A 24,608-nucleotide genomic window follows, 5' to 3' on the forward strand; every position below is an offset into this window, starting at 1 on the left:
GATACTCTACTACTCCTTAACGTACACTCCTTACCAGAGTGACCGTCGCCGGCAAAGAGCACCACTGACCGCTTTTTAGAGTGATGGACGCCGAGTGGCACGAAGGTTAGTTTAGCCTAAATTATCCGTAACTTTCGCATGATATCAGAAAAATAAGGGGTCTTATTTCCACCACTTTTAAAGAAAATGTTGCGCAGGTTGCCTGTCTCATCAATTCTGCAGGCGGTCAGCTGGTGAATAGCAGAAATTCTTTCCATCAATCCAGCCTCTTGAGGAATTCAACAAATCCGTCAATAGAATGCGAAAATTCCGTCTCCTGTCGTTGGAGTGCCTCCGCAGGAATCGCAGCCAGCAACTCATTTATCAGTTGACTCTGGCCCTGGTTGCTGCAGGCTGACATTCCGAGAAAATTCTTCCGTGAAGAATAATCAAAATGAACAAGTGCCACGGGGACAACATGGACTTTTTCTGCACCACCCTGGACAGCAACGGGCTCATTCTCGACATTAACAGCAGCCCTGAGGTCAAGAGCCGCTACCCCGAGCTCACAAGGGTGAGAAAATCTTGAAATTCTTTAATAAGAATTCCAACAAATAATTCTTTGCCTCCATTTTTATTGAATTATCGGGGAAAACTTGCTGATTGGCTGAGATTTGACCAATTTTGTAATGTTTTTGTTAACGAATTAAATTAAAAAATATTCAAATTCAAGTGGCGCCACTGTAGCAGCAAACAGCCAATCAGAGTTTTCCCGCGAATTTTCTTTCAATCGTTCATATTCTCCCGTCAGGAGAACCTGCTGGGCAAGAGTTTGGACCAGGTGGTGGTCGACGAGGATGCCCTGCTGCTGTCCATGCACCTGGACATCGTGCGTCGCTTCGGCTGCGCGCAGAGCCCCGTCTACCAGCTGGGCGTGGACATCACATCCGGCACGCTCATCTCCGTGTCCTCGAGGAGCCAGCTGGTCAGGGTCAGGAACGGGCCGAGAACGGAGCTCAGCGAAATGGGCAAGGATGACCTCATCTTCTGCGACAACGCCATCTTGAGTCCCCCGTGAGAATCAATTATTTTTTCCAGAAGAATTTTATTTTTTTTAAACCGCCCACTTTTAGAAATCCCTCTGCAGTCACAGCTGATCGGAGTGAATGAGTTGGCTCCAGTTGGTAGACCTGACTCTAGGGACACAAAAGTGGGCGGGGCGAGAGATAGGCCATTTTTCCGCGGCACGAATATATTCGGATTGATGTTTTCCAATTTTTATTTTAATTAAAATCATTCACAATCGAAAACAAAAAGAACTCTTTAGTTTATTAGGTCATTTATTTATGAAATTTTGATGAAAATAAAATTTAAGTGATTTTAACCCATTTTACGATGGATTTCAATGTAATTTTATTTTTTCAGGACTGCGAAGGTGGAGGAGAAGGAGGAAAAAGCTGCCGAGCCGGCAAAGGTGAGCAAGGTGCTGCCGTGGACGTTCGTGTTCAGTCGCGAATGCATGACGCCGACGCCCAAATATTACGTGTTTCCGCACCAGCTGCCAACTACCGAATACAAGAGCTGTTTCTTCGCCAACTCTGCTTGGCAGCCGCAGCCCTGGACAGACATCAACGTGTCCACCTGGGACAAAACCCAGTCTGCGCCCAAAATCGTTTCTTAATCACAATTTTAGTACCTGAAAAAAGCGAAATTTGAATTTTAAAACTGATGAAATTTGAAAAACTACGAAGATGAATGTCGATTTTAAAAATTTGGATTTTAAGCGAATTGGAGTTACTGTTAAATCAATTTTTGGTGTCCTGAGACGCCATTTTGGAAGCTGATGAAAAATCAAGTTATAGTTAGTTATTAGTTGTAAGGCTGATTGAAGAACGCCTGCAAAGGTATGCAACCTGCGTGACTTGTTTCTCAAATTATGTTTGTATCGATCCCCCAGTTGAATTTAGCTTTAAGATTTAGACTAATTAGAAATATAATTACTACTGATTCTTAAAGACCATGATTTTGATTTTGTAACAATGAAAGACCAATTCGAAACGGAAAGAAAACGCTAAAAAAATTGTCTATACAATAAGAAGTGTTTTATTAATTTATTATAATTTATAATCTATAATTTATCGGTAATTTGCAACAGCTTTAATCATTATAAATCTATATAAATAAAATAAAACAGCTAAAATTCTAGTTACCATTATTTAAATTTTGAAAAATGAAATAACTTTTGCCGCTACTCGAACATCACCTAAGAGAATTTTTTGGAGAAAATTTCGAAAAATTCTTCGAGATAATATCGCGGGAAGAATTCAATCGGGAAAAGCACGCTGAGTTATAATGTGTAATTATGGTTTTTGTGCTCAAATGGTTTGCCACTGAAACGGCCAACAGCTGCCACAAGATCGCAAGAAACTCGAAATTCAAACTCGATCGCCATTTCATCATCATTATCTTCGATTCAGAATTTAAAAGTAATTTTCGCAATTCGCAGCTGTAAAAAGGGGGCGTGGTAGATAAACATCGCGGTTGGGAGAGGCCTGGCCGCTGGTGCTGCCATCTTTGGGTGACACCGAGCGAGAGCGAAGAATGAAAAAGTAGGGCGTTTGGCCGGTCTTCGGTTTCGGTCTCTCTCTCGTCGGCTTGGTTCGGCCATTATTAGACATTATTGCTGCTGCCCAGAGAGGTCAAAAGTTCATCCAGGTGAGATTTCGACTTGAAAAATGTGGAAATTCTTCATAAAAGTCTCCATGAATTTGCCAGAAAACTGAAATGTTAACGTACGCTCTGATTGGCCGAGATTTAAACAAACGCTCATGGAGTCTTATTTTAATTTTTTAATAATTCGGTGTTCAAATAGTGCCGTTGCAGCAGCCAGAACGCGAACGCAAGAAACTCGCCATTCTCGCCATTTCATCATTCTTTTGTTTCAGATCGAGTATTTTTGTAATTCTGAAAAAGGGGGCGTGGTATTTACATGCCCTGGATCGTCCTGGATATTTGTTTCCTACGCCAGCAGCTTGCAAAATTTTTCAATAATTAGAATTCCTTCCGCGACACTATTCACATTATTTAATTATTCGCGATCTAGCAATTAAAATGGAAAATCATTAATTTATCGCCGATTTTTCTCAGATCTCCGGATTCCATCGATGATCATGAGGAAAATCTTCTTCAGTGGCGGGGGTTGCGCATCACCCGCATGCTCCTCTCCACTGCAAATACCCTGAATACCTTGGACAGGGCTACGAGGCCTTGCAGACAAACCCTCTGGACCAGGGTGCAGCACCATTTGGGCCACGCCCACCTGTGCCCTGCCGTATCGGTCTTCGTTTCGCTTATTCAGGATATATGGACCACTGAGGACGACGTAATGTACAGTTTTTCTGGAAAAAGTATATAATATCATGATATTGTGCTCCTGATGATTAGGAAACCGATTTATATAATCCAATTTGTCAATTTGCAGCTTCAGAGTTGGTCTTGCGATTTGTTATAGCAGAAAAAGGATCAAAACCGATCTAATTTTGAATAGAAATTCACAATTCGGATTCGGAGGAAATAGCTTCTTCTTTCTTTGTTCGAAGAATCCTAGACGGTGATTGGCTGGACGCAACGAATGACAGCAGCTACCGCGTATGCGAAATTTAAATGCGAGCAACAGTGTTGTCGAATCATTCCCGAGGCGTTCAACAAATCAACGTTGTGGATAGTCTTGGGAAAAAGAATTAATTCTTGCTGCTTTATTTGATTTTCTTGTTTTTATTCGCAAATAAATCAACGTGTATACATTTATTTGCAAATTGATTAACGAATTCTTTAGATGAAAATATACATTTGTGTGTTATTTTCATTTCATTTCTCAGTTATTTAACTGTAAATATTCGCAGTTTTAATTGTGGCCTAGAAAAAGAATAAAAAATAATTATACCGTTATTATTACTATCCATTTTTTGATGTACATATTTCGTGATTTACAGGAGAAATTGTTATTAATTGGTGCTGTTTAATGTCCAGCGCCGCGGGTGCGCTGATCCTGGCGCCGTAGCTGATTGGACACGTAGCCAGACTGGACTGGACGTGAAATTGCGCTGCTCTTGCTCGCCGGCCTGCTGCTATGGCGGCGTAAACGGGCGCTGCTCCTCCGCAGGTCCGCCGTCGCCTCACCCCTGAAGCCCATATAATATTATATTCACCTCGTATGCGGCTCCGGAAACGGCTTACAGAAGTTTTTTCAGAGAAATTGTCTTTCGTGCCGCGTCAAACTGTCCAATCGCTCACCCCGCCCACTTTAAAGAGTTTTCTGCATCGCGCGCAGGAGGTTCGAAGTGAAGTTAGCTCGAGTTGGTAGCCCTGTCTGAGTACTGAGACTTCACTCCGATCATCTAACCCATTTTATATAAGTGGACAGGGTGAGAGATGGGCCAATTTTGCCGCGGCATGAACGATATATTTGATTTAGTCTTTGCTAGATGGCGCCGCAGGAGTTTTGGTTGGGACTGACCTTGTGTGATTTTTATTTCAATTAAATCTTAATAAACTATTATTTGGAATAAAAACTGGCATTTTATTTTTCCGTTCAGAGGAGTATCACCAAATATATAACTATAGATACCTCCTGTGATCGTGTGTGAGCCTGGCATTTAGCATCAAAAGTTGTCGGGTCCGCACGTGACGAAAGGAGGTACAAAGAATTCTCCTTTTCATACCTTCTACCATCTCCTCCTGGCTGGATACAAAAAGAGCACAATTTTTAACTTGAGGCAGGCAGCAAGCAAGCGAGCAAAATAACCGTCAAAATCGAGCTTTTGTACGCGGTCAGCATACAGGAGTAGGGGGTATCGAAAGGAGAATTCTGTGTACCTCCTTCTGATGCCTGCCAACCTGGCACAAACGAGCCGTTTTTACGCTATATTCGCTGCTTCGCCTCCCACACAACCTCTTGGTATTAGGAGAGCAGGCTTTAGAAGGAGGTACCGCTCACGTGATACCTTCTGTTTACGCCTTGTCACCTGTTACCAAAGAGCTGGATGCTGCTTGGAATTAGGCACTTTAGGAGATAATATTCCTCCCACTCTGTTTGGCCGAGAACAGCTGTTTTGGTCAGTTAAAACTGAAAGCAGGGAATAAAATAAAACGAATAATCTACCATCAGCTTGAAATAGCCATAAATTTTATTTGAAAAGAAGATTTTACATCTCAAGAGTAATCTTGGCGCCATCGCTTGGTGGTAAATAATTTAATTTAATATTTAATTGAGAGGAACAGGGAAAATACACACATAATCCAACTTACCGCGAAATTTCGTTGGAATAAAAAAATAAATAGAAAATCTGTGCCATTTACCGCGACACCAGTGCCACATTTTTTCTCAATCGCACTTTGTCCTTTCCAGGTTGACCTCAATGGACCCTGCGGCCGAGCAGACGCGTCCCAAGGCTGGAGAGCGGCGATAGGGGCTGAAGAGGGGTGGCTAGGGCAACCTATGGAGAGCGGTCGCGGACTCATCTTCGAGCTGACTGCGCACCTTGACCCCCACACTGAGGGCCCAAAGGCTCAGGTCGTCAACATGAACGTGCTAAGCGACCCCGCACACTCCACCTACCACAGCTGCCATTTTTAATATGAAAATAATCTTTTCAATAAATAACAGAGATTCAAAATTACATTATCATCGCACTTTTTCTTCACTGTTGAATTATTTGTTTGAGTGGACTTCACGAGATTTCAGGCCGCAGTTCGGACCCTCACCTTCGACCATCCGAGTACAATAGAGAATCAGACACGATGTGGCGGGAAATTTTCAATTTTAAATTATTTTAAAGCATTTAGGTTTAATTAAAGTGTAATTCAGGGTCTCCACGTTGAACTGTTCTCAGTTTTTCTCATCTTGTTGAGCCCATCCGTGTCGAATCGCTTTTGTCGGTGGCTTCTTATCGGCAGCATCGGCGCCGGGCGATGACAGAAAACATGGCGGCGGCTTGCAGGAAGTGCTGTGTGCGTCCTGATCCGCTTTCTCCAAAGCTCGCCTTTGATGTCAATCCTCGCAGGTACAGCTGCAGCTGAAATTAAAGACAAAGGTCAATTATAACGATTTTTATTAAAAACGTACTCGTATGCGCTTGCGCAGAAAGCCAGGAACTCTACCACGCTTGCGCAATTGTAACTTTCAACTTAGGAAAGCTTTGAGGATGCGTGAAAAACATTTTGCGCATGTCCAACGTTCTCTCTCAGCTACTGCGCATGCGTAAAAAGTTGCCATTTATCAGCTAAAAAGCCAAGCGCAGGACAGAAACAACTCTCACCGTGGTTGAGCTTGGCGGCCAGGGTGAAGGCCTCCCGTTTCTGGTTGGGCCGGCATGTAGCCAATGAGGAACTCGGTAGGTCTCAAACAGTTTTGGCGCCACCGGCAGCACGCAATGGCGGCGTCGAGTCTCTTCAACGCTCGAGTCTCGGAGGCACTGCTTAACTAGATAGGATGAAGAGAAAATATTGAGATGACAAAAGTAACAGCAGAAATTAAAAAAGAAAATAATGTGTATTTTACCTATTACGTTTATTCACCCTGAAAAACTCGTCGGCAGCGGCGGTTCCATTGGTGTTGTTGATGGACTCGAGGCTGGAGTGCATGATGAGCAGACAATGCGACGCTCTCACTGGCTCTCTCGCTGCCGCTCATGCTCGGGTACGTGGACGTGCGTGCTGTATCAAGTCAGCTGCCCGATGACCATAGTCGAATGTCCTCCAGGCCAGGAATCTTGTAAATGTTCTCTTTGAGTAGGACATCACACTCGCTGAGTCAGAATCAATGAGCTAGGCACTGTCCCCTTTTAATACAAAAACAATGTTAATTTATTTCCAGATGGAGCTAGTTGTTAACCAAAATTAAGGAAGAAAATTAATTATTAATTTGTGAGTCAATGCTGAGAGCGAAATTCTCTCGTCAAGCTCAGCGCTCAGCTCTTATTATAATTTCCTATCACCTTTTGTTTGTCGAAAAGCCACTCCAGAAGGAATTAATGGGCCTGGCCGGATAATCTGGCATCACATAAATATTTTGCACTGGTAAGTGGTGCGAAAATCGATTTGAAAAGCCCGTTCACTGGTGCGGAAAATCCTAAGCATGCTAGAAAATGTTCGTAATTCACACGTACAAAGTCAACAAAGCACAAATCAGAGAAACAAAAGAGCAGAGCCAAAATGGGCAAAATGCATGGATGCATGGAGACGGGTGACGGCAGCGGAGCGCGGCGGTGCCTTGCCTTGCCCGCTTGCCGGCCGGAGGAGAGGAGAGGGAGACTGGGAGCTGGGAGGGAAGCGAAAGAGCGTTCATTTTAGTTAGCCTGGCAGGCACAAGGAATCAGTTCAAGCGCTACTACCTACTTCATGGCTCAGCAACCAATCAGCGCGCTCGCCCGCGTCACGTGATTTAGTCTGGCGCGAGAGCATGTATTTGAGATGCATTCGCCGATTCCTCAAAATCTTTTTATCATTTTCCCGCGTGCAAATCCCGTGATTCTTCAAGAATTTCAATGAATTCTCCGGCAAAGCGGGTAAAAACGCTCTGATTAGCTGAGATTCAAACGTTCTTGCAGTATTATTAGTAAATTGATGTTCAAAAGCGCCTCTGCAGCAATTAAAAGTTATGATCAGACCGCGCTCTTACCGCTCGCATGTCCTGATTTTCCCGCGAATTTTATTTTTCCTCTACACAATTGACTTATTTATGGCAAAAATTCAGGAATTTAATCTATTTACATAACATAAAATTTATGTGGGTGTCTTAGATCTGAAATAAAAAATGCAATTTATATTTACATCTTTATTAAATTAAAATAGAGCGTTGATAACATTCAGTTTTCAAGATGAAGAATTACAAATGCAAAATTTAAGCAGCGAGAAGAAAAATGCAGGAGACGACAAACGGCAACGCTGCCGATGCGTCGTAACGAACCAATATGCTAGTGTCACTAAAGTAAAAACGATCGATAGTTCCTCGTCGTTCACTCCCGTTCCTGACTAAATCAGACTAATCAGAGTTCAATGTCCTTTTTATCGAGTGTTTGCAAGTCGTCTAGCCTGGCCACTGGTGCTGCCGTCTTTAGGGCTCAAAAGCGAATATAGCGGCCCGAGCAGGACTGAGCAGGACGGTGCTGCGGCGAGGAGAAAAACACAAGAGAGGGCAAGGTTGCCGATGTGTCGCAACGAGTCTAGATGCAAGTGTCACACAACAATAAAAAGATTCATGCCTCGTCGTTCACTCCCGTTATTGACTCAGTCTTTGTATTTACACTGTTGAAAAGGGGGCGTGGTGTTTACATGTCCTCTGGCCTGGCCGCTGGTGCTGCCGTCTTTGGGCTCAAGGGCGAGGAGAGTCACAATTTACAGTAAAAACAATTTACATGCCTTGTCCTTCACTCCCATTATTGATTCACAGTCTTTTTAAATACACATTTTCATTGTAGAAAAGGGGGGCGGGGGGCGTGGTATTTACATGTCGTCAGGGTCGTAGGCGCGTAGGCGGGCGACGTGGGGCTGTAGCTGGAAAGGTGGGCGAGTAGCTGGCCTGGCCGCTGGTGCTGCTGCCCTTGGGCTTGGGCTCGAGGGCAAGTATCGGCCCGAACGGGGTGGTGCTGCGGCGAGGAGTCACAATTTACAGTAAAAACAATTTACACGCCTCGTCGTTCACTCCCGTTAATGCATGAGTTTGTATTTACACTGCTGAAAAGGGGGCGTGGTGTTTACATGTCCTCTGGCCTGGCCTGGGCCTGGCCGCTGGTGCTGCAGACTTTGGGCTCAAGCGAGAGTAGCGGCGAGGAGAGTCACAATTTACATGCCCCGTCGTTCACTCCCATTTTTGATTCACAGTCTTTTTATTTACACATTTTCATTGTGGAAAGGGGGGGGTGGTATTTACATGTCCTCTGGCCTGGCCGCTGGTGCTGCCGTCCTTCGGCTCAAGGGCGAGTAACGGCCCGAGCGGGACGGTGCTGCGTGGTGGAGAGTCACAATTTACACGTCTCGTCGTTCACTCCCATTAATGATTGTCTTTGTATTTACACTGTTGAAAAGGGGGCGTGGTGTTTACATGTAGCCTGGCCGCTGGTGCTGCCGTCTTTTGAACTCAAGGGCGAATAGCAGCCCGAGCAGGACTGAGCAGGACGGTGCTGCGGCGAGGAGAGTCACAATTTACAGTAGAAACAATTTACATGCCTCGTCGTTCACTCCCATTATTGATTCAGTCTTTGTATTTACACTGTTGAACAGGGGGCGTGGTATTTACATGTCGTCTGGCCTGGCCGATGGTGCTGCCGTCCTTGGGCTCAAGGGCGAGTAGCGGCCCGAGCAGGACAGTGCTGCGGCGAGGAGAGTCACAATTTACACGCCTCGTCGTTCACTCCCATTTTTGATTCAGTCTTTTTAAATACATATTTTCATTGTTGAAGAGGGGGGCGTGGTGTTTACATGTCGTCGTCAGGGTCGTAGGCGGGCGACGTGGGGCTGTAGCTGGGGGAGGTGGGCGAGTAGCTGGCCTGGCCGCTGGTGCTGCCGTCCTTGGGCGACGCCGAGAAGGTGGGGCTGGTCGGCGAGTACTTTGTGCTCGACGGCGAGTACTGCGGCTGCTGCGGAGAGTACGAGCTCGAGGCCGAGGCGTACTTGGGGCTGGCGCCACCGGGGGCGCCGTAGCGGCCAGAGCCGGACGCCGGCTGGTGCTGCGGCGACGACGACGAGTACTGCGGACTGCTGGGCGAGTACTGCGGCGACGAGCGCGCGTACGACGACACAGAGTACGACGGCGACGACGGAGAGTACTTTGGAGACGTCTGGCTGAACGTGTTCGGACTCGACGGCGAGTAGTTGGGACTAGACGGCGAGTACGACGGGGAGCCGCCATACGACGGAGACGCTGGCGTGTAGCACGGCGAGCTTGGGTTGAACGCCGGGGAGGAGGGGGAGTACGACGGCGAACTTGGGCTGTACGACGGAGAGGTGGGAGAATACGACGGAGAGGTCGGAGAGTACGATGGGGAGGTCGGCGAGTACGACGGGCTGTTTGGAGAGTACGACGGCGTCGTCGCAGAGTAGCTCTGCGGAGAGTACGACGGTGATTGCGGGGAGTACGATGGCGACTGCGGAGAGTAGTTCGGAGACTGTGGAGAGTAGCCTGAAACAAAAATTTATGTTATTTTGGTTAACATTTATTTTTTTCCAAATTAAAGTGAATCGATAGTGATTTACTTTTATTTAAAACTATGGTATTACTTGAAAAGTTAGCCCTAATCGATCAAGTTTTTTTAATAAACCTCTAACCAAAAGTGCTACCAAATCCCATTTTTTGACGAATTTTACCGGTTACGCCCCCTTTTTTGAGCAAAAGAAATTAATTTCAGAATAATTTATTTCCAAAATAAATTTACTTGATGAACAATATTCCAGCTTCATTTTTTGACCATCTTCATGCCGCGGAAAATTGGCCCATACCCCGCCCCACCCACTTAAATGTCCCTCTGAATCGCGTACAAAAATTCAGCTGGTCAGAGTGAAGTTAGCTTCATCATCTGGTCGACCTCTCATAAAGCTAACTTCACTCGTGCACGCGACGCAGAGCGAAATAAATGTGGGCGGGGCGAAAAATGGGCCAATTTGCCGCGACACGAACGATTTGGAGATCTTGACACTTTTGAGTCTTTCTTTGGGCAAATTTAGTTTAAAATGGCCATTGCAAAATTCCTTTGCAAATTCTCTATAGCCAAAAGTGCCCCAAAATACAATTTTGTCAATTTTACCAGCAACGCCCCTTTTTAGAGCAAAGGAAATTAGTTGCAGAATGATTTACGTCCAGAAATACTTCATTTGATAAAGTGATCTAGCTTAATTTTTTGACCATGTTCATGCCGTGGAAAATTGGCCCGTCTCCCGCCCCGCCCACTTTGATATCCCTCTGCATCACGCGCAAAAGTCAGCTGTTCGGAGTGAAGTTAGCTCCATCATCTGGTTGACCTCTCATAAAGCTAACTTCACTCGTGCACGCGACGCAGAGTGAAATAAAAGTGGGCGTGGCGAGAGATTGGCCAATTGGCCGAGACACAAACAATTAGGAGATCAATCTGATAGTTCCAGTCTTTGTTTGGGCAAATTTTAATGAAAAAGGCCATTGAAAAATTCCTTTGCGAATTCTCTATGGCTAAGAGTGCCCCAAAATACAATTTTATTAGTTTTACTGGTTACGCCCCCTTTTTTCAAGCAAAGGAAATTAATTGCTTAGCGATTTATCTCCAGAAATCCTTTTTTTTATAAAAGAACAATCCAGCTTAATATTTTAACCATAATCGTGCCGCAGCAAATTGGCCCATCTCCCGCCCCGCCCACTTTTGTCTCTCTGCATCACGCGCAAGAGTCAGCTGATCAAAGTGAAGTTAGCTCCATCATCTGGTCGTCATCTCCTAAAGCTATAAATTCACTTGTGCGCGCGATGCAGAGGGAAATAAAAGTGGGCGTGGCGAGAGATTGGCCAATTTGCCGAGACACAAACAATAAGGAGATCAATCTGACAGTTCCAGTCTTTGTTTGGGCAAATTACGTGAAAACGTCAATTGTAAAATTCCTTCCATTTAAAACTGCTAATTTTGAGGGCGATTTCCTCAAAAATTTACCTGCATTGTTTAAAATAAAATAATTGTGCGGTACTTACTTGGCGACATGGAGTACGATGGCGACGTGGGCGAATAGGAGGGGCTGGTGGGCGAGTAGCGGGGCGACGAGACTGAGAATCCCGGGCTCGAAGGGCTGTAATTTGGCGAAGCCGGGTAGTTCGGCGACGTCGGCGAGTACGACGGGCTGGTCAGGTAGCTCGGACTGGTGGGAGAGTAGTTTGGCGACGACGGCGTCATCGACGGCGACGCTGGAGCGTACGCCGGGCTCGACGGGCTGTAATTTGGCGACGCGCCCACCGGCGACGGAATGTAAGGACTCATGCTCGGGCTGGCGGATGGAGAGCCCGGCTGCGGCGACCACGCGGGGCTGTAGCCGGGACTCAGGCCGGAGGCGTCGCTCGAGCCCGAAGGAGAAAAGCCCGGCCCGCCGGGCGTCATGCCGCTGCCCAGGCCTGGAGACCACGCGTGCGGGTACGCCGGCGTTCCCTGGTTCCACGGCGTCATCTGTGCAGAAAATTCATTATTAGAGTTAATTTTAAAATTAATTAATTATTAAAAACTCACGTGAGGACTCATGCTGCTGGGGGTGGAAGCGCCGACGAAGATTCCGCCCGCTGGGGCGCCGAGAACGACGCCAGAAGAGAGGTGCATCGGGATCTCGATGCCGTGCTTGCACTTGTCAGAGTCGAGCAGCAAGTCAAAGGCGCCGGTGCCCATGCGCGGCAGCTGGCCCATGATAATGTTCTCAGAGACACCGCGCATCGGGTCCTGCTCGGCGTGCGACGCAGCGTCCATCAGCACGTCAACTGTCTCTTCAAAACTGCACCTCATCAAGGCACCAGTGTCCTAAAATTTTGTTTCATAAATATATCTAATTAAAAAAATATCAATTAAACCAACCTGTCTGTTGATTCCGTGACGAGTGATGGCCATGAGATGTCCCTTGGCGGTCATGACGTCGCAAAGCAGCGCCAAATGCCGGTAGTTCACGTAGAGGCCGTAGAACTGCAGCACGGCGTTCATTTCCTTCTCTACGGATTTACGCACGGCCTCGATGCCGAGCACGGAGAAGATTTCGCAAATGTCGTTGGAGGAGGTGCGCACAGGGTCGACGTCCCGCTCGCTCAGCACCTTCATCAGACTGGTGCCGTCCGTCTCGAGCAGCCACTCGGCGATCGCCTTGAACCGCCCGTTGTCCGTGATCACGATTTTCTTTTTCGAGTCGGTCTGCGGCAAGTGCATGTACACCTTGGAGATGGCCTCGATGCCCTGCAAGGTCATGTCGGAGAGCATGTTGGCCTCGATGCACCGGAGGAACATGTCGTCCTCCATTTTGTCCGCCTGCTGCTCGTCGTCGTCGAACTTTCCGTCGTCGCCGCCGCTGTTCATGATGCGGATGCGCAGCACCAGCTTCTCGGCGTTGTCGTCGTTGAAGATGCAGTTGAGATCGTCGCCGAATCCTAGATTGATCTTCTCCGCGATCTGCTCCATGGTCAGTTTCTTGTCCGTCATGCGCTTGCGGTCCAGCTCGATACGCAGCAGCCACGGCGAGATTCGCGTCGGGTCAAAGTCGGGCATCTCGTAGTAAATGTTGACAAACTCCTGGTCCTCCGCGATCACAGTGTTCTGCGGGTCAGGGTCGTAGTAGATGGCCGTGTTTGCCGTCACCTGGAATTTAATAATTAATAAATTTCAATATTTAAAATAAAAATAAATAATCTACCTTTCTGAGAGTGGTATGTTCCAGTCTGCAGAGGACGTTCTTGGCCTTTTCAGCGTCCCTGGCGGCGGCACCGGTGAGGAAGACAGTCAGAGACGGAGCCTTGGGCTTCTTGCTGATGTTGATAATTTCCTTGAGCCTGGGCACACCAAGTGTCACGTTCTTCGACGACACACCAGCAAAATGGAAAGTGTTCAATGTCATCTGAGTGGCGGGTTCTCCGAGGGACTGCGCCGCCAGGGCGCCCACCATCTCACCAGGCTGGCACTGAGCCTGAAAACGAAATAAAAATTTAATTTAAACAGTCAAAAACTTTAGAGTTAATAAAGCACCTGTTGGAATCTAGTCTCGACTTCGCCGACGAGCCACTCAAAGGCCTCGGCGCTGAGTCTGTACTTGTCTGCGACATTCTTGGAGCAGAGAATGGAGCGCACGAGGCACTGGAACAGCAGCGTCGCGTTCTCGTTGGCCTGTTTGCTAAGCCTGTCCTCGCCGGCCACGATGATGCAATTGTTTAACAGTTTGCGCACACCATCGATCACGGACAAGGGCGACAGGTCCGTTGGCAGCCGCTTGTTGATGTGGAAGATTTTCTGCGCGTTCCAAATCAAACGCTCCAAGTTGCACGGCAACACCACCTGAAAGGAATTAAATTGGGTGAGGAAACGTTGGTAGAGAATTCCGAATTAATCAACAGGAAACAGGGTCATTCAGCATTTAGGCGCAAAGATGGCCGCCGTAGGCACAGTATTTTATATTTCGCTAACTTTGATGACGAGTTGTTTTTATTTAAATTTGCAAGGTTAATTAAGGGAGATATTCAGATTTTCTCAGGGCTGTTGCCAGTTTTCTCCGGAAAATCGACCGATTTAAAGGGAAGAAGCATGAATTTTTGGACTGTAATTTTTTGAAGCAAAAATTGAGACTGATTTTAGCGATATTTCTTCTCTGAAATTTGCAAGAAATTTAATTAACTTATGTATTTTTATTTTCCCGTACTCTTGTTGAGACAAATATTAATTGTAGGCTCAGAAAAATATTTAATTATGATGGTTAAAATTTTTCCAGAGCAATAAAAGAGTCCGAAGCACAAAAATACCGTTGGTGCCGCGTAAAATTGCCCGATCGTTACCCCACAATAATTTTGATTATCCCTCTGCATCACTAACACGAGGTTTGGACTGAAGCTAGCTCCATTTGGTAGACCTCTCTAGTATTATCCGCCTAGAGCTAACTTCACTCCGGTCAGCTGACTCATGCGAGCGATGCAGAAGGTAAAATAAAAGTGGACGGGGCGAATTTTCACTTTTACTTGAGAGCTGCAATTTAGAATAAAACTGCGCAAAAGACACGAAAACATGAATTTTAATAATAATACCTTGTCATCGCCGCTAGGGAAGGTCTCGCGCATGCTCTCGCGGTCCTTCTTGAGCAGGTCCCACTCCTTCTCGAGGTTCGAGATGACCTCGCCGGAGCCCATGAGCTCCTTGACCACCTCCTCGGAGAAGACGCGGCGCAGGTAGCGCTCGTTGCTGGGGTCGAAGCGGTAGTTGCGTTCGAACTCGTCGTTCGACAGTTTGATGGTGGGCAGCGTCTGGAACTCGACCGTCTCGCCGCACAGGCCGTCCTCGCCGTAACGCAGCTGGATCAGCTGGCCGACCGAGTTGCGGACGGTGCCGTCGTAGTGCACCATCACCGACTCCATGGCCTTGATCAGACGACGCTGGATGTAGCCCGTCTCGGCCGTCTTCACCGCAGTGTCGATCAGACCCTCGCGACCGCCCATGGCGTGGAAGTAGAATTCGGACGGTGTTAAACCGGCTAGGTACGAATTCTCCACGAAGCCCCTCGACTCGGGGCCGTAATCGTCCTTGATGAAGTGGGGCAGCGTTCGTTTGCGGAAGCCAAACGGAATTCGCTTGCCCTCCACGTTCTGCTGACCCACGCAAGCAATAACCTGGAATTGATCATTTATATTTAATTATTTCAAACTTCAAAAAAGGATATTTCTTGTTTCACACACACAAAAAATCGGCCAAATGATCTAGTATTTTTAAATAACCAAAACTAAGTCGAAGGAAACTTCCCTTTTTTTATTTTTTGTCCAATTTAAAAGAAATAAATTATGAAAAACACCAGGAATAATAAATTAATTTATTTACTGAATCATATAAATAAATTAATCAACACTGCTAGAGGAATTATTGAAAACTCGTCACTTTAAATTGTAATTTTTGAGTAAAATAAGGCAAAATAATAGCATTTAATATTTTTTAAATAATAATTCGTGTTGAAACACTTATTTTAATTTTTGTAGATTAAAAAAATCATCACTGACCTGCGAAATGTTAATGTTGGATCCCTTGGAGCCAGCGACGACCATAGCCTTGAGGTTGTTGTACTCTGTAAGCGACTTTTTGGCCGAGCCACCAGTCTTGTCACGAGCGTCGTTCAAAATGCGGTTGACCTGGTTCTCAAAGGTCTGCCGGAGCGTGTTGCCGGGCGTGGGCTCGAGCTCCATGTTGTGCGCCTTCTGGATGACGCCAATCACGTCTTCCTTGGCCTTCTTGATGGCCTTCTGGATCTCAGTGTAGGTCTGCGGATCGGCAATCGTGTCGCCAATGCCGATCGAGTGGCCCTCGAGCAGCAACCAGTTGTTCACCACCGTCTGAATGTTGCCGTAGAAGCGGCCGCACTCCTCGTGGCCCAGCTCCAACATGCAGATGTGCAAAAGGGAGCCGGCGGAGGCTCCGAGAGACTTCTTACAGAGGATGCCCATGATCAGCTCGCCGTGCTCCACCATAACTTTTGTGTCGCCAGGAGAAATCCAGTTGTACGGACCTGAATTAAAATTGAAATTTAGATTTATTTAAATTACACGATTTAAGATGTGATTCATACCTGCGTTTTCGTCGTCAGGATGCGTTGAGTGGGTCCTGATCATGTTGACGTTGCCAGGGATGATGAGTGAGAAGAGCTGCTTGCCCGTCCACAGCGGCTTTGGCTTCAAAATGGCGGGCTGCGGCACTTTGCCGTCCCAAATGGGCAAGAAGAGCAGCAGATTCATCATCTGGTCTTTCTCAATGAACACGTCGCGCCGCGTCATCTTCCGCACGGCCGTCAGAGTGTCCTGAAAAACAGAAAAGTTCAAATTAAATACTGTGAAGAGTTAAAAAAATAAAAAAGGAGCCGGGAGCCACCGCCATTTGGGCCTGAAAGATGCAGAATTTTCTGGCGAGTCTTATTGAGATTGGTTTTTGCTCTACAAACCAGAGAAGCCAAGTTATTAATTTTTAAATTAGAAAAAAACGCGATTTGTGACATTTCAAACTTTCGTTTACGGGGCCCAGACGGGGCCCTTTGGGCCGGACGGCACCGATTTTGTCACCAATCGACGCCCCTTGATAGGGCGCATTCGCCCGTGTTTTGTTTTCCAAAATGGGACAATTTTATTAATTTTAATGATTTTTTTAAGGCTCATTTCTCGAAAAAGTCGAAATTTTTATTTACTCCTGCCGGTCCATGACCAAAATTCGAAAAATTGCTACTCAGTCGCCGCGAAATTTATCTGGAATCATTTAAAGACTCAAATACGAGCCAATCCAAATGAGATCACAATTGGGAGAAAATTTTAAACTTAAAAAAAAAAAAAAAACGAAAAAACGTAATTATTGCAACTTGCAAAATTCAAAATTCGCAATTTTTCCTAACGGAGAAAAATAAACTCGACTCCACCACAAATGAAGAATCGCCGCTGGTCTGGAAACCAATTATCAGATTTTTCGCGCCAGTAGAAAAATAAAAATAATTTTTTTAAGATTTTTTGTCTGCGACGTGAAAGGGTGAAAAATGGTATTATTTTTATTTAAATTCGACCGTTCGTCCGATCATTAACCACAAACCCTCATTGGACAGACCTTTGACTGGACTCTTACTTGGTGTACCCTAACGACCTTTTTCAGGGTACCCCGACCTGAAATTTGCGCCGCAGAACGGATTTTGATGATTTTCCACCACTTTCAAGTCCATTTGGCGCTACTGAGCAACGATTTTTCACCCTTGACCTTCCTCAGGTCACACAACCTAAGGAAATATTTGCGGTTTTGCTGGCGCCGTCGCTTAAATTTAATTTTTTTGGTCAGTTTCACCGCTTTGATGGGGTCTTAGATTAAATAATAATTTCCTAACCTGCACGATGCCCATGACGGGCTTGTTGGCCTGCGGCGTGATGATCTGTCTGGGCGTGACGTGAATGTTCTCGACCTCGGCACGCGTCTCCATCGACTGGGGCACGTGCAAGTTCATTTCATCGCCGTCGAAATCGGCGTTGTAGGGCGACGTGACGGACAGGTTCATGCGGAAGGTGGACCAGGGCAGCACCTTCACCCTGTGGCCCATCATACTCATCTTGTGCAGCGTCGGCTGACGGTTGAAGATGACCAGGTCGCCGTCGCGGATGTGCCGCTCCACGCGGTAGCCGCACTGCAAGTGCAAGTCGGACGGCTTTGGGTGGTAACGCAAGTCGATGCGCTCGCCGTTGTCGCGCACGATGTATTTGGCACCTGGGTATTGAGAGTTGCCGCGACGCACCAACTCTTGCATGCTGAAAAATGAGAATTTTAACAGTTTAGAATTTTATTGAACAGATATTAATTCTTTCTGAGCAGTTCTAAGCAGATTTGGAAGTATATTGGACAGGATTTTTTCATAAATTACAGATTTTAAAATTTAAAATACCACTATTATTTAAATGAACGGTTTCAGGATTGTAATTTGACAGTTTTGGCATTTAATTTTAGCTTTGCAGCAGTGAAAACTTAAAAATAGACACAAAGTTTGATTAAAGTTGAAATTTTCAAAATTCGTCTTCTCAGGGTTAAGTCAGGTACAGACTCTGAAGGTCGATTTTGACCTAATTAGGTCTCCCGTAGGCCCTCTTGGTATATCTAAACAAGAGAAATGCAAAAAACATGCTTGACGAACGAGAAGCGAACTGCGCATGCGCGGTCGAGGTTTTTTAATTTTAAAATTCAAATTGCAGCTCAACTAACGCGACTGCACCTTTGAAACTTGGTGTGCGTGTGCAGAATTTCATGGGCTACATTTCAGCCCTGAACACCGACAAAATCTGAGGGGGCTATCATCCCTTAGTTTTGAATTTTCGAAAAGAGGTCACAAAAGGTGACCTTGACCTTCAACCTGCGAATTTTTCGTAAATGGGAAAGTTGTTCAGGATCAAAATTTTAGTTACGCAGTGATTATTTCAGGGCGATAGCTCAACTCAGTCATAAGTTACAGATTAAAATTTGATTTTTTGAGATTTTAGAAACTGAAATGATAGGGAACGCCCCTTTTCCAAGCTTGAAACCTGGAATTTCACCTTACAAAAATAAAACCCCATCCAATGGACCTCAAAATTAAACAAAAAATCAACTCACTGTTCGAGATTGAAGGGTGTGACAATCTCGGGAAAAGTCAGATTCTGGGCGATGGACCTGGGGACGCCGACCTGGTCGATGTGCAAGTTGGGGTCAGGCGTGATGACCGTTCGCGCGGAGAAGTCGACACGCTTTCCCATGAGATTTCCTCTGATGCGGCCTTCCTTGCCCTTGAGACGCGCCTTGATGGCTTTCAGCGGCTTGCCCGACTTCTGCATGGCCCTCGGCATGCCCGGCATGTCGTTGTCGATCAGCGTGGCCACGTGGAACTGCAGCATCTTGGTGTTCTCGTAGAGCACGTGCGCCGCGGCGCCCGCCTGCTCGTTGCGGGCCAGCTCGTTGTTCGACTTGATGATGTCGGCCAGTTTGTGCGTCAAATCGTCCTGGTTGCGCGCCGAGCCGTACATCACCACGGCCGGACGCACCGCCAGCGGCGGCACCGGCAACACCGTCAGGATCATCCAGTCTGGACGCGCGAATTTCGGGTCCATCCCCATGATGAAGCACTCTTCGTCTGCAAAAAAAATGATTTTGTTGAAAAAAGGTGCTACTTCGAGCAAAATTAAGTCCAGATTTTAATTGGTGATGGCGAAAAACATGTGAGTCGATGCCAAAGAGAAAAATAAATTTTAGCCAATCAACAGAGTCACCCCCGGAGGCAGGGGATGAGAGCTAACCCCCAATCTCTTCCTCTAGTATATGTTAAATCTGGGAAAATTCATGCAAATAGAATATTTGAGTCAAAAAACGCAATTTGTGTATTTTTGGGGCCCAGGCGGGACCCTATGGGCCGGACGGCACAAAATCAGTCACAAATCGGCGCCCCTCCACGAGGCGCGTTCGCCCGTGTACGGTTTTCTAAATGCAGACCATTTATATAATTTTTATGAATTTTTTTAAGAAATTTTTCTATTAATAATTCAAAAAAATGGCTTCTCAGTCAACGCTGGATTTATCTAGAATAATTTTAAGACCAAGCAGGAGCCGATCTGATCAAAATCCTAGATGAAAATAATTTTAAACTTTGAACAGTGCGATTTTTGCACTTAGGAAATCCAAATTTCGCAAATTTTTCTTAACGGAGACCACTGAATCGACCTCATCACACTCGCAGAATTGCCGCCAGGCTGGAAACCGATTTTCAGATTTATCGCGCCCATAGAAAAATTTAATTTAATTTTTATCTGTTTGTTTCAGCTTCGCGAAGTTGGTTTTATTTTAATTTAAACCGCGTCCCCTCATTGAACCAAATTATATTAAAAAGACTTGATCTGCTCTAAATCAGGGCCAATTTACGCATATTTCAGGGTATCTCATGTTTCAGGATGCAAAAAAAATCCCTGGCGAGAGAAATTTGAGAGTGCAATTAAATTGGACTGATCGTGTTTTTTTTAAAATTTAGAAAATGATTTAACATGAAAAAAGAAGCCAATTTTTTGGCCCCAAAATATATTTTTTAGAATTTAACCGGTTAAGCCATCTTTTTTTTTAGCAAAATATATGAATTGTTTAATTCCCGGTTGAGAAAAAATTAGGAAAATTTAATAGTGAGATGATAAAAATTGTACTTTTGAGGCTTGAAAGTTATTTATTTTTTTCTAAAATTGCAGATTTTAGAAAGGGGTTTATGTTCGGCCTCATTTAAATTCACCAGTTGATAGTCGCGTCAAAAATTGCTTAAATTAAAAAAAAACTGATTAAATTTCCAGTTTTTCCTCATTGAACCAATTTTTCTCAAATATACCATTTTCGAACAAAATTCGACTAAATATTAAGTTTTTCGAGAAAACATCTCAGATTTTTTTATAATTTCTATGATTTTCATTCCTTGAATTTATTTTTTTTTTGTTCTCATGCTCTCTCGCGCGCGAGATTCACGAGATGGTTCCGAAATGCGACGCAGGACGCGGGCGCTGATTGGTTGCTGGTCACGCGTCACGCCTACTTTTTCTTCTCAACACAGCAACAAAGCATCACCTTTGCAGCTTTCGTAACGTGCATTGATATTGCGCAACGCTCAATAAACACCAAAATTCTCATTGTGGAATAGATTGTTGCTTAATTCTTGCAAGAAAAAAGCAACAAAATTTGATTTTGTTTGTCGAGCTCTGCGGAATTTCAATGCTACCAAGAATTTTTCATGTTGTGTTGTTAGTGAAAAAGTGGGCGTGACCAGCAACCAATCAGCGCTCGCCATCATGACGTCATGACCGAAGCGTCTCCCGCGAGAGCATGATATAACTGCCGATTTCTCTTTTTAGCTTCTGACATTTTGTCCGAATTTGAAATTTGAGAAAGATTTTCACAGGAAAAAGCTGGGAATTTAATCCGTTTTCTGGATTCAGGCAGTTTTTGGCGCTAATGCGAACAGGTGAATTTTAATGGGGCCAAGCACAGATCCAGCTCGGAAACATGCAATTTTTAAAAAATTAAAAAACAGCTTTCAAAACTCAAAATAACAATTTTTTATCTTCACCCTATTAAATTTCCACAATTTTTCACACCCTGGACCTTGGAAGCAATTTATTTCGTTTGATTTAACCGGGAAAATTCTAAAAATTGGATTTTGGTGCACTTTTGGTTTTAAGTACACAAAAAATCTCATCTTGTCATGTAATACAATTTTTAAAATTTAAAAAAATAAAAATTCGCCAACCTGAAATGGCTTTGAAAATTTCATGGACCCTCTCGGCCGAGAGGTTGATCTTTTTCTCCTGCGCATCCTCGTTGACGAATTTCCACTCGGCTGTGAGGTCGAGGCCAGCGCGCCGAATGTTGGGCTGGTAGCGGCCGCAACCACCGTGGCCTTGCTTTTTCTGCAATTAAAAACAAAATGTAACCTTTTACACCTTAAGAGACCCTTCGGAACTCACCCCAGCACCTCCAGCATCGTCTGGATTTCGTTCTGGGTCTTTGGACAGGTCCATCTCGTCGCCGCCCTCGCAGATGTTCTTGCCCTTGCAGAGGTCGTACACGAAGCCGAGACGCTTCCTCGCCTGGCCCTTCGTCTTCAAGACCACTTCTTTGATTTTCGGGTTGTTCTGCAGGAAAAAAGGTTAATGAACGACCTTCAGAGGGGGCGATGCTGATTTCTTACAGGCCCGACGAGCATTTTTGAGCAATAAAAGCAGACGCATCGCAGGATCTTGATGGTCTGCTTGAGGAATCCCACGTGGAACACCGGCTTGGCCAACTCGAGGTGTCCGAAGTGTCCTGGACACTCGGTCATGTTGCCTATTTTCACGAAAATTAATACAAAATTTCTCTTTGCAACGGAAAAATCCAACCTGCGCATGTTTGGCAGCGGGAATTCCTGTCCATGACGCCCTGCCGGGGGTCCATGAGGCCCCCCATTTTGGGCCGGCCCCCCTCATAGGTCTCAGGGTAGCGGATGCCCCCTTCCGAGACCGACATGCGACGCTGCAAAGTAATTAAAGGGTGATTAATTCGTATGCGTCCGTGACCTCGCGGCCATTGCGCAACCTGTTCGAGTCAAACAGGTAAAAAATATAAACAATTCTGATTCAAGGTGATTTGCGCCCCTTTAAACGCCCGCAGCGCGAAAAATCTTACTCAAATAATGATTTGAAGGTCCTAAATTATGCATAGAGCGCCGACTAATCGCGAAAAATCCAAAATTTATGCCCAACGGTTCATGCACATGCACATGGACGCCGAACAGTACTGGGTTTTACTCTTCCAATTTTTGCGGAAAATACGGCGGTTGGGGGCGAAATATTAATTTCCACAGGTCGAGCAACTTATATTAATTCGAATAAGCCTACTCACGATTTCATCTGGGCTGATTATACCGAACTGCACTCGTTTTACAGACCGCAACGGCGCTTTCGAATCGCTACAGTTAAACGCCATTTTGATCTTTAGGATGCACCAGCTCGGTCATCATCTCATGCCTGGCACTGAAGCCAGCGTCGAGAACAGCGTTTCGGAAACCAAAACTGATTTTCTCCCTACTACTTTCTCCGCAACGTAATTCTTTTCTACCATCCATCAATATTGACGTCATTGTTGATATTTTTACATCTTATAATTTAATTTTTATGGTTTTTATATGGAAAATAAATTTATTTAAGCGAATAGTTTGAAATTATGCGGTAAAACTTTAAGCACTTTTGTTTTGAAAATATTATTCGGTTGGTATAACAGCAGTGGTAAGAGCAAGAGATGAGGGGTAATTGAGGGAGAGCCGCTTGAGTCGGTAGTGAAAAAGTTTCTTTACTGCTCAATAGAGGGCCCTACTGTTGCTTGTTAGACGCCTCTCACAGACACAGACACGTCAATTTCACCAGCGCAGGACTTGCTGCCAACTAGACAAAATTCTTCACTTTAATTCTTTTCATTCGGAATAAAACTAAAAGCCATTGAAAATTATTTAATTTAAAACAGATAACAACAAAAATTATACATCCATCCTAATATTACCACAGAAAGATTAAAAGCAATTATTTAATCATGCAGAACTATTATTCTACAGTTGGCAACAGTGATGTTACGTGGGGCACGTAAACAGCAGCCGGCCGTCTGAACCAAATTTATCGAAAAAACGTAGTGTTTTTATATTTTCCTAAGCCTCCTGAGCCTGAATTTGGTGCGAAAATGCACACAGTACTGACGAGAGGGAATGCGATTTTGGCGTACACGCTCAGCGTGCTCGCTGGATTGACCTTCTGCTGTTTTCTCTCCACTTTGTTCGTCGAGTACAGAACGGAGGCGCACATGAACACCGTCAAAGTCGTGGTGTAAGCGCCTTATTGGTCTACTTTTTTCAACAACAATCAAATAATTCTGAATTGTAGCAAAAACGTGCCCGACTACAGTGCTTCTAGGGAGGAGAACGACCTTGGATTCCTCACATTCGATCTCCAAACCGGTGGGAATTTTTTTAAAACATTTTAAAATGTGTTGGTGTTTATTTTTGTTTTGTTTTATGCAGATTTGACCCACCTGTTCAACTGGAATGTGAAGCAGTTGTTCCTCTACCTCACGGCGGAGTACAAGACGTCCAACAACGTGCTGAACCAGGTGGAATTTAACCGAAATAAATACAAATATTTATTTTTAATAAATGGTTTCAATATTTTTAGGTCGTGCTGTGGGACAAAATAATTCAGAGAGGCGAGAATGCAATTCTCGACTTCAAAAACGTCAACACCAAATACTACTTCTGGGATGACGGAGAAGGACTCAAGTATTTGATTATTTTTAATTTTAAAATGATGATTATTGTTATTTTATTTAAATTTTAGGGGCCACAAGAACGTGACGCTGACTCTGTCGTGGAATGTGATTCCGAACGCTGGACTGCTGCCCAACATTTTCGCCATTGGCCAGCACTCGTTCCAGTTTCCCAGCGAGTACGCCAAGACTCGGATGTGATTGCGTGAATGATTGCGATTTCTCAAATATTAAAAGTCTGTTTCTGTTCATAAACGGAAATTTTCATTTGTGCTACACTCGAGACCAAGTTGGAAGACTTAAAAATAGTAAATTTAAACAATTAAATCTTTTAGTGAGTAATTTTCTATAAAACTGGCTGATAAAAAATTATATTTCGGCTTCTACCCCCTTTTGCACCTCAGTTTTCAATTATTTCCTCATTATTTTGCTGATGAAATTGTTCAAGAGAATTTTAAGGCAGAAAATGGCAATTCTAAGAAGAAATTATGACCAGTTTGACCGTAATTTTTTTTATTTTCACCTTAATAAAATGGATAAAATTATTTTTTGCACAGGAAATTGGAAAAAAATTGAGTGTTAAAACACCAGGTGGTAAGAAAATGCAAC

General features: G+C 44.9%; 3 protein-coding genes and 2 long non-coding RNA genes across 5 annotated transcripts; 3 read left to right on the forward strand and 2 right to left on the reverse strand.

Moving 5' to 3' along the window:
• Positions 1-357: 357 nt before the first annotated feature.
• LOC135941287 (uncharacterized) lies at positions 358-1,992 on the forward strand. Its single transcript, XM_065486667.1, has 3 exons — positions 358-553; positions 791-1,053; positions 1,405-1,992. Exons 1-3 carry the CDS (start codon positions 434-436, stop codon positions 1,658-1,660), a joined length of 639 nt encoding a protein of 212 aa, XP_065342739.1. The 5' UTR covers positions 358-433; the 3' UTR covers positions 1,661-1,992.
• Positions 1,993-2,567: 575 nt separating this feature from the next.
• Positions 2,568-4,489, forward strand: LOC135934126 (uncharacterized). Its single transcript, XR_010574071.1, has 3 exons — positions 2,568-2,694; positions 3,127-3,386; positions 3,972-4,489. It is a non-coding gene; the product is annotated as an uncharacterized LOC135934126 (long non-coding RNA).
• A 650-nt stretch (positions 4,490-5,139) lies between these two features.
• LOC135948502 (uncharacterized) lies at positions 5,140-7,262 on the reverse strand. Its single transcript, XR_010575827.1, has 4 exons — positions 6,975-7,262; positions 6,539-6,818; positions 6,297-6,460; positions 5,140-6,053 (listed from the first exon to the last, which is right to left on the reverse strand). It is a non-coding gene; the product is annotated as an uncharacterized LOC135948502 (long non-coding RNA).
• A 535-nt stretch (positions 7,263-7,797) lies between these two features.
• Positions 7,798-22,733, reverse strand: RpII215 (RNA polymerase II subunit RpII215). Its single transcript, XM_065476528.1, has 16 exons — positions 22,593-22,733; positions 22,091-22,223; positions 21,901-22,037; positions 21,677-21,844; positions 21,460-21,619; positions 18,804-19,317; positions 17,554-17,968; positions 16,267-16,495; positions 15,704-16,206; positions 14,744-15,322; positions 13,698-14,003; positions 13,369-13,638; positions 12,546-13,313; positions 12,210-12,491; positions 11,684-12,149; positions 7,798-10,156 (listed from the first exon to the last, which is right to left on the reverse strand). Exons 1-16 carry the CDS (start codon positions 22,674-22,676, stop codon positions 9,453-9,455), a joined length of 5,718 nt encoding a protein of 1,905 aa, XP_065332600.1. The 5' UTR covers positions 22,677-22,733; the 3' UTR covers positions 7,798-9,452.
• Positions 22,734-23,311: 578 nt separating this feature from the next.
• Positions 23,312-24,254, forward strand: Spase22-23 (Signal peptidase complex subunit Spase22-23). Its single transcript, XM_065483412.1, has 5 exons — positions 23,312-23,563; positions 23,621-23,694; positions 23,758-23,846; positions 23,909-24,012; positions 24,071-24,254. Exons 1-5 carry the CDS (start codon positions 23,421-23,423, stop codon positions 24,198-24,200), a joined length of 540 nt encoding a protein of 179 aa, XP_065339484.1. The 5' UTR covers positions 23,312-23,420; the 3' UTR covers positions 24,201-24,254.
• The last annotated feature ends 354 nt before the right edge of the window (positions 24,255-24,608 follow it).

Source organism: Cloeon dipterum, chromosome 1, assembly GCF_949628265.1.
Source record: "Cloeon dipterum chromosome 1, ieCloDipt1.1, whole genome shotgun sequence".
NCBI classification, from domain to species: Eukaryota; Metazoa; Arthropoda; class Insecta; order Ephemeroptera; family Baetidae; genus Cloeon; species Cloeon dipterum.

Excerpts from the sequence above, each read along its gene's own strand:
- RpII215 (XM_065476528.1), bottom strand. The coding sequence starts at position 22,676 with ATGGCGTTTAACTGTAGCGATTCGAAAGCGCCGTTGCGGTCTGTAAAA. Across the intron at positions 16,207-16,266 it reads TCCTGACGACGAAAACGCAG|GTCCGTACAACTGGATTTCT; the intron begins GTATGAATCACA and ends ATTTTAATTCAG. Across the intron at positions 10,157-11,683 it reads ATCGTACTCCATGTCGCCAA|GCTACTCTCCACAGTCTCCG; the intron begins GTAAGTACCGCA and ends TTTTTGTTTCAG.
- Spase22-23 (XM_065483412.1), top strand. The coding sequence starts at position 23,421 with ATGCACACAGTACTGACGAGAGGGAATGCGATTTTGGCGTACACGCTC. Across the intron at positions 23,564-23,620 it reads AACACCGTCAAAGTCGTGGT|CAAAAACGTGCCCGACTACA; the intron begins GTAAGCGCCTTA and ends TCTGAATTGTAG. Across the intron at positions 24,013-24,070 it reads GATGACGGAGAAGGACTCAA|GGGCCACAAGAACGTGACGC; the intron begins GTATTTGATTAT and ends TTTAAATTTTAG.
- LOC135941287 (XM_065486667.1), top strand. The coding sequence starts at position 434 with ATGAACAAGTGCCACGGGGACAACATGGACTTTTTCTGCACCACCCTG. Across the intron at positions 554-790 it reads GCTACCCCGAGCTCACAAGG|GAGAACCTGCTGGGCAAGAG; the intron begins GTGAGAAAATCT and ends TTCTCCCGTCAG. Across the intron at positions 1,054-1,404 it reads AACGCCATCTTGAGTCCCCC|GACTGCGAAGGTGGAGGAGA; the intron begins GTGAGAATCAAT and ends TTATTTTTTCAG.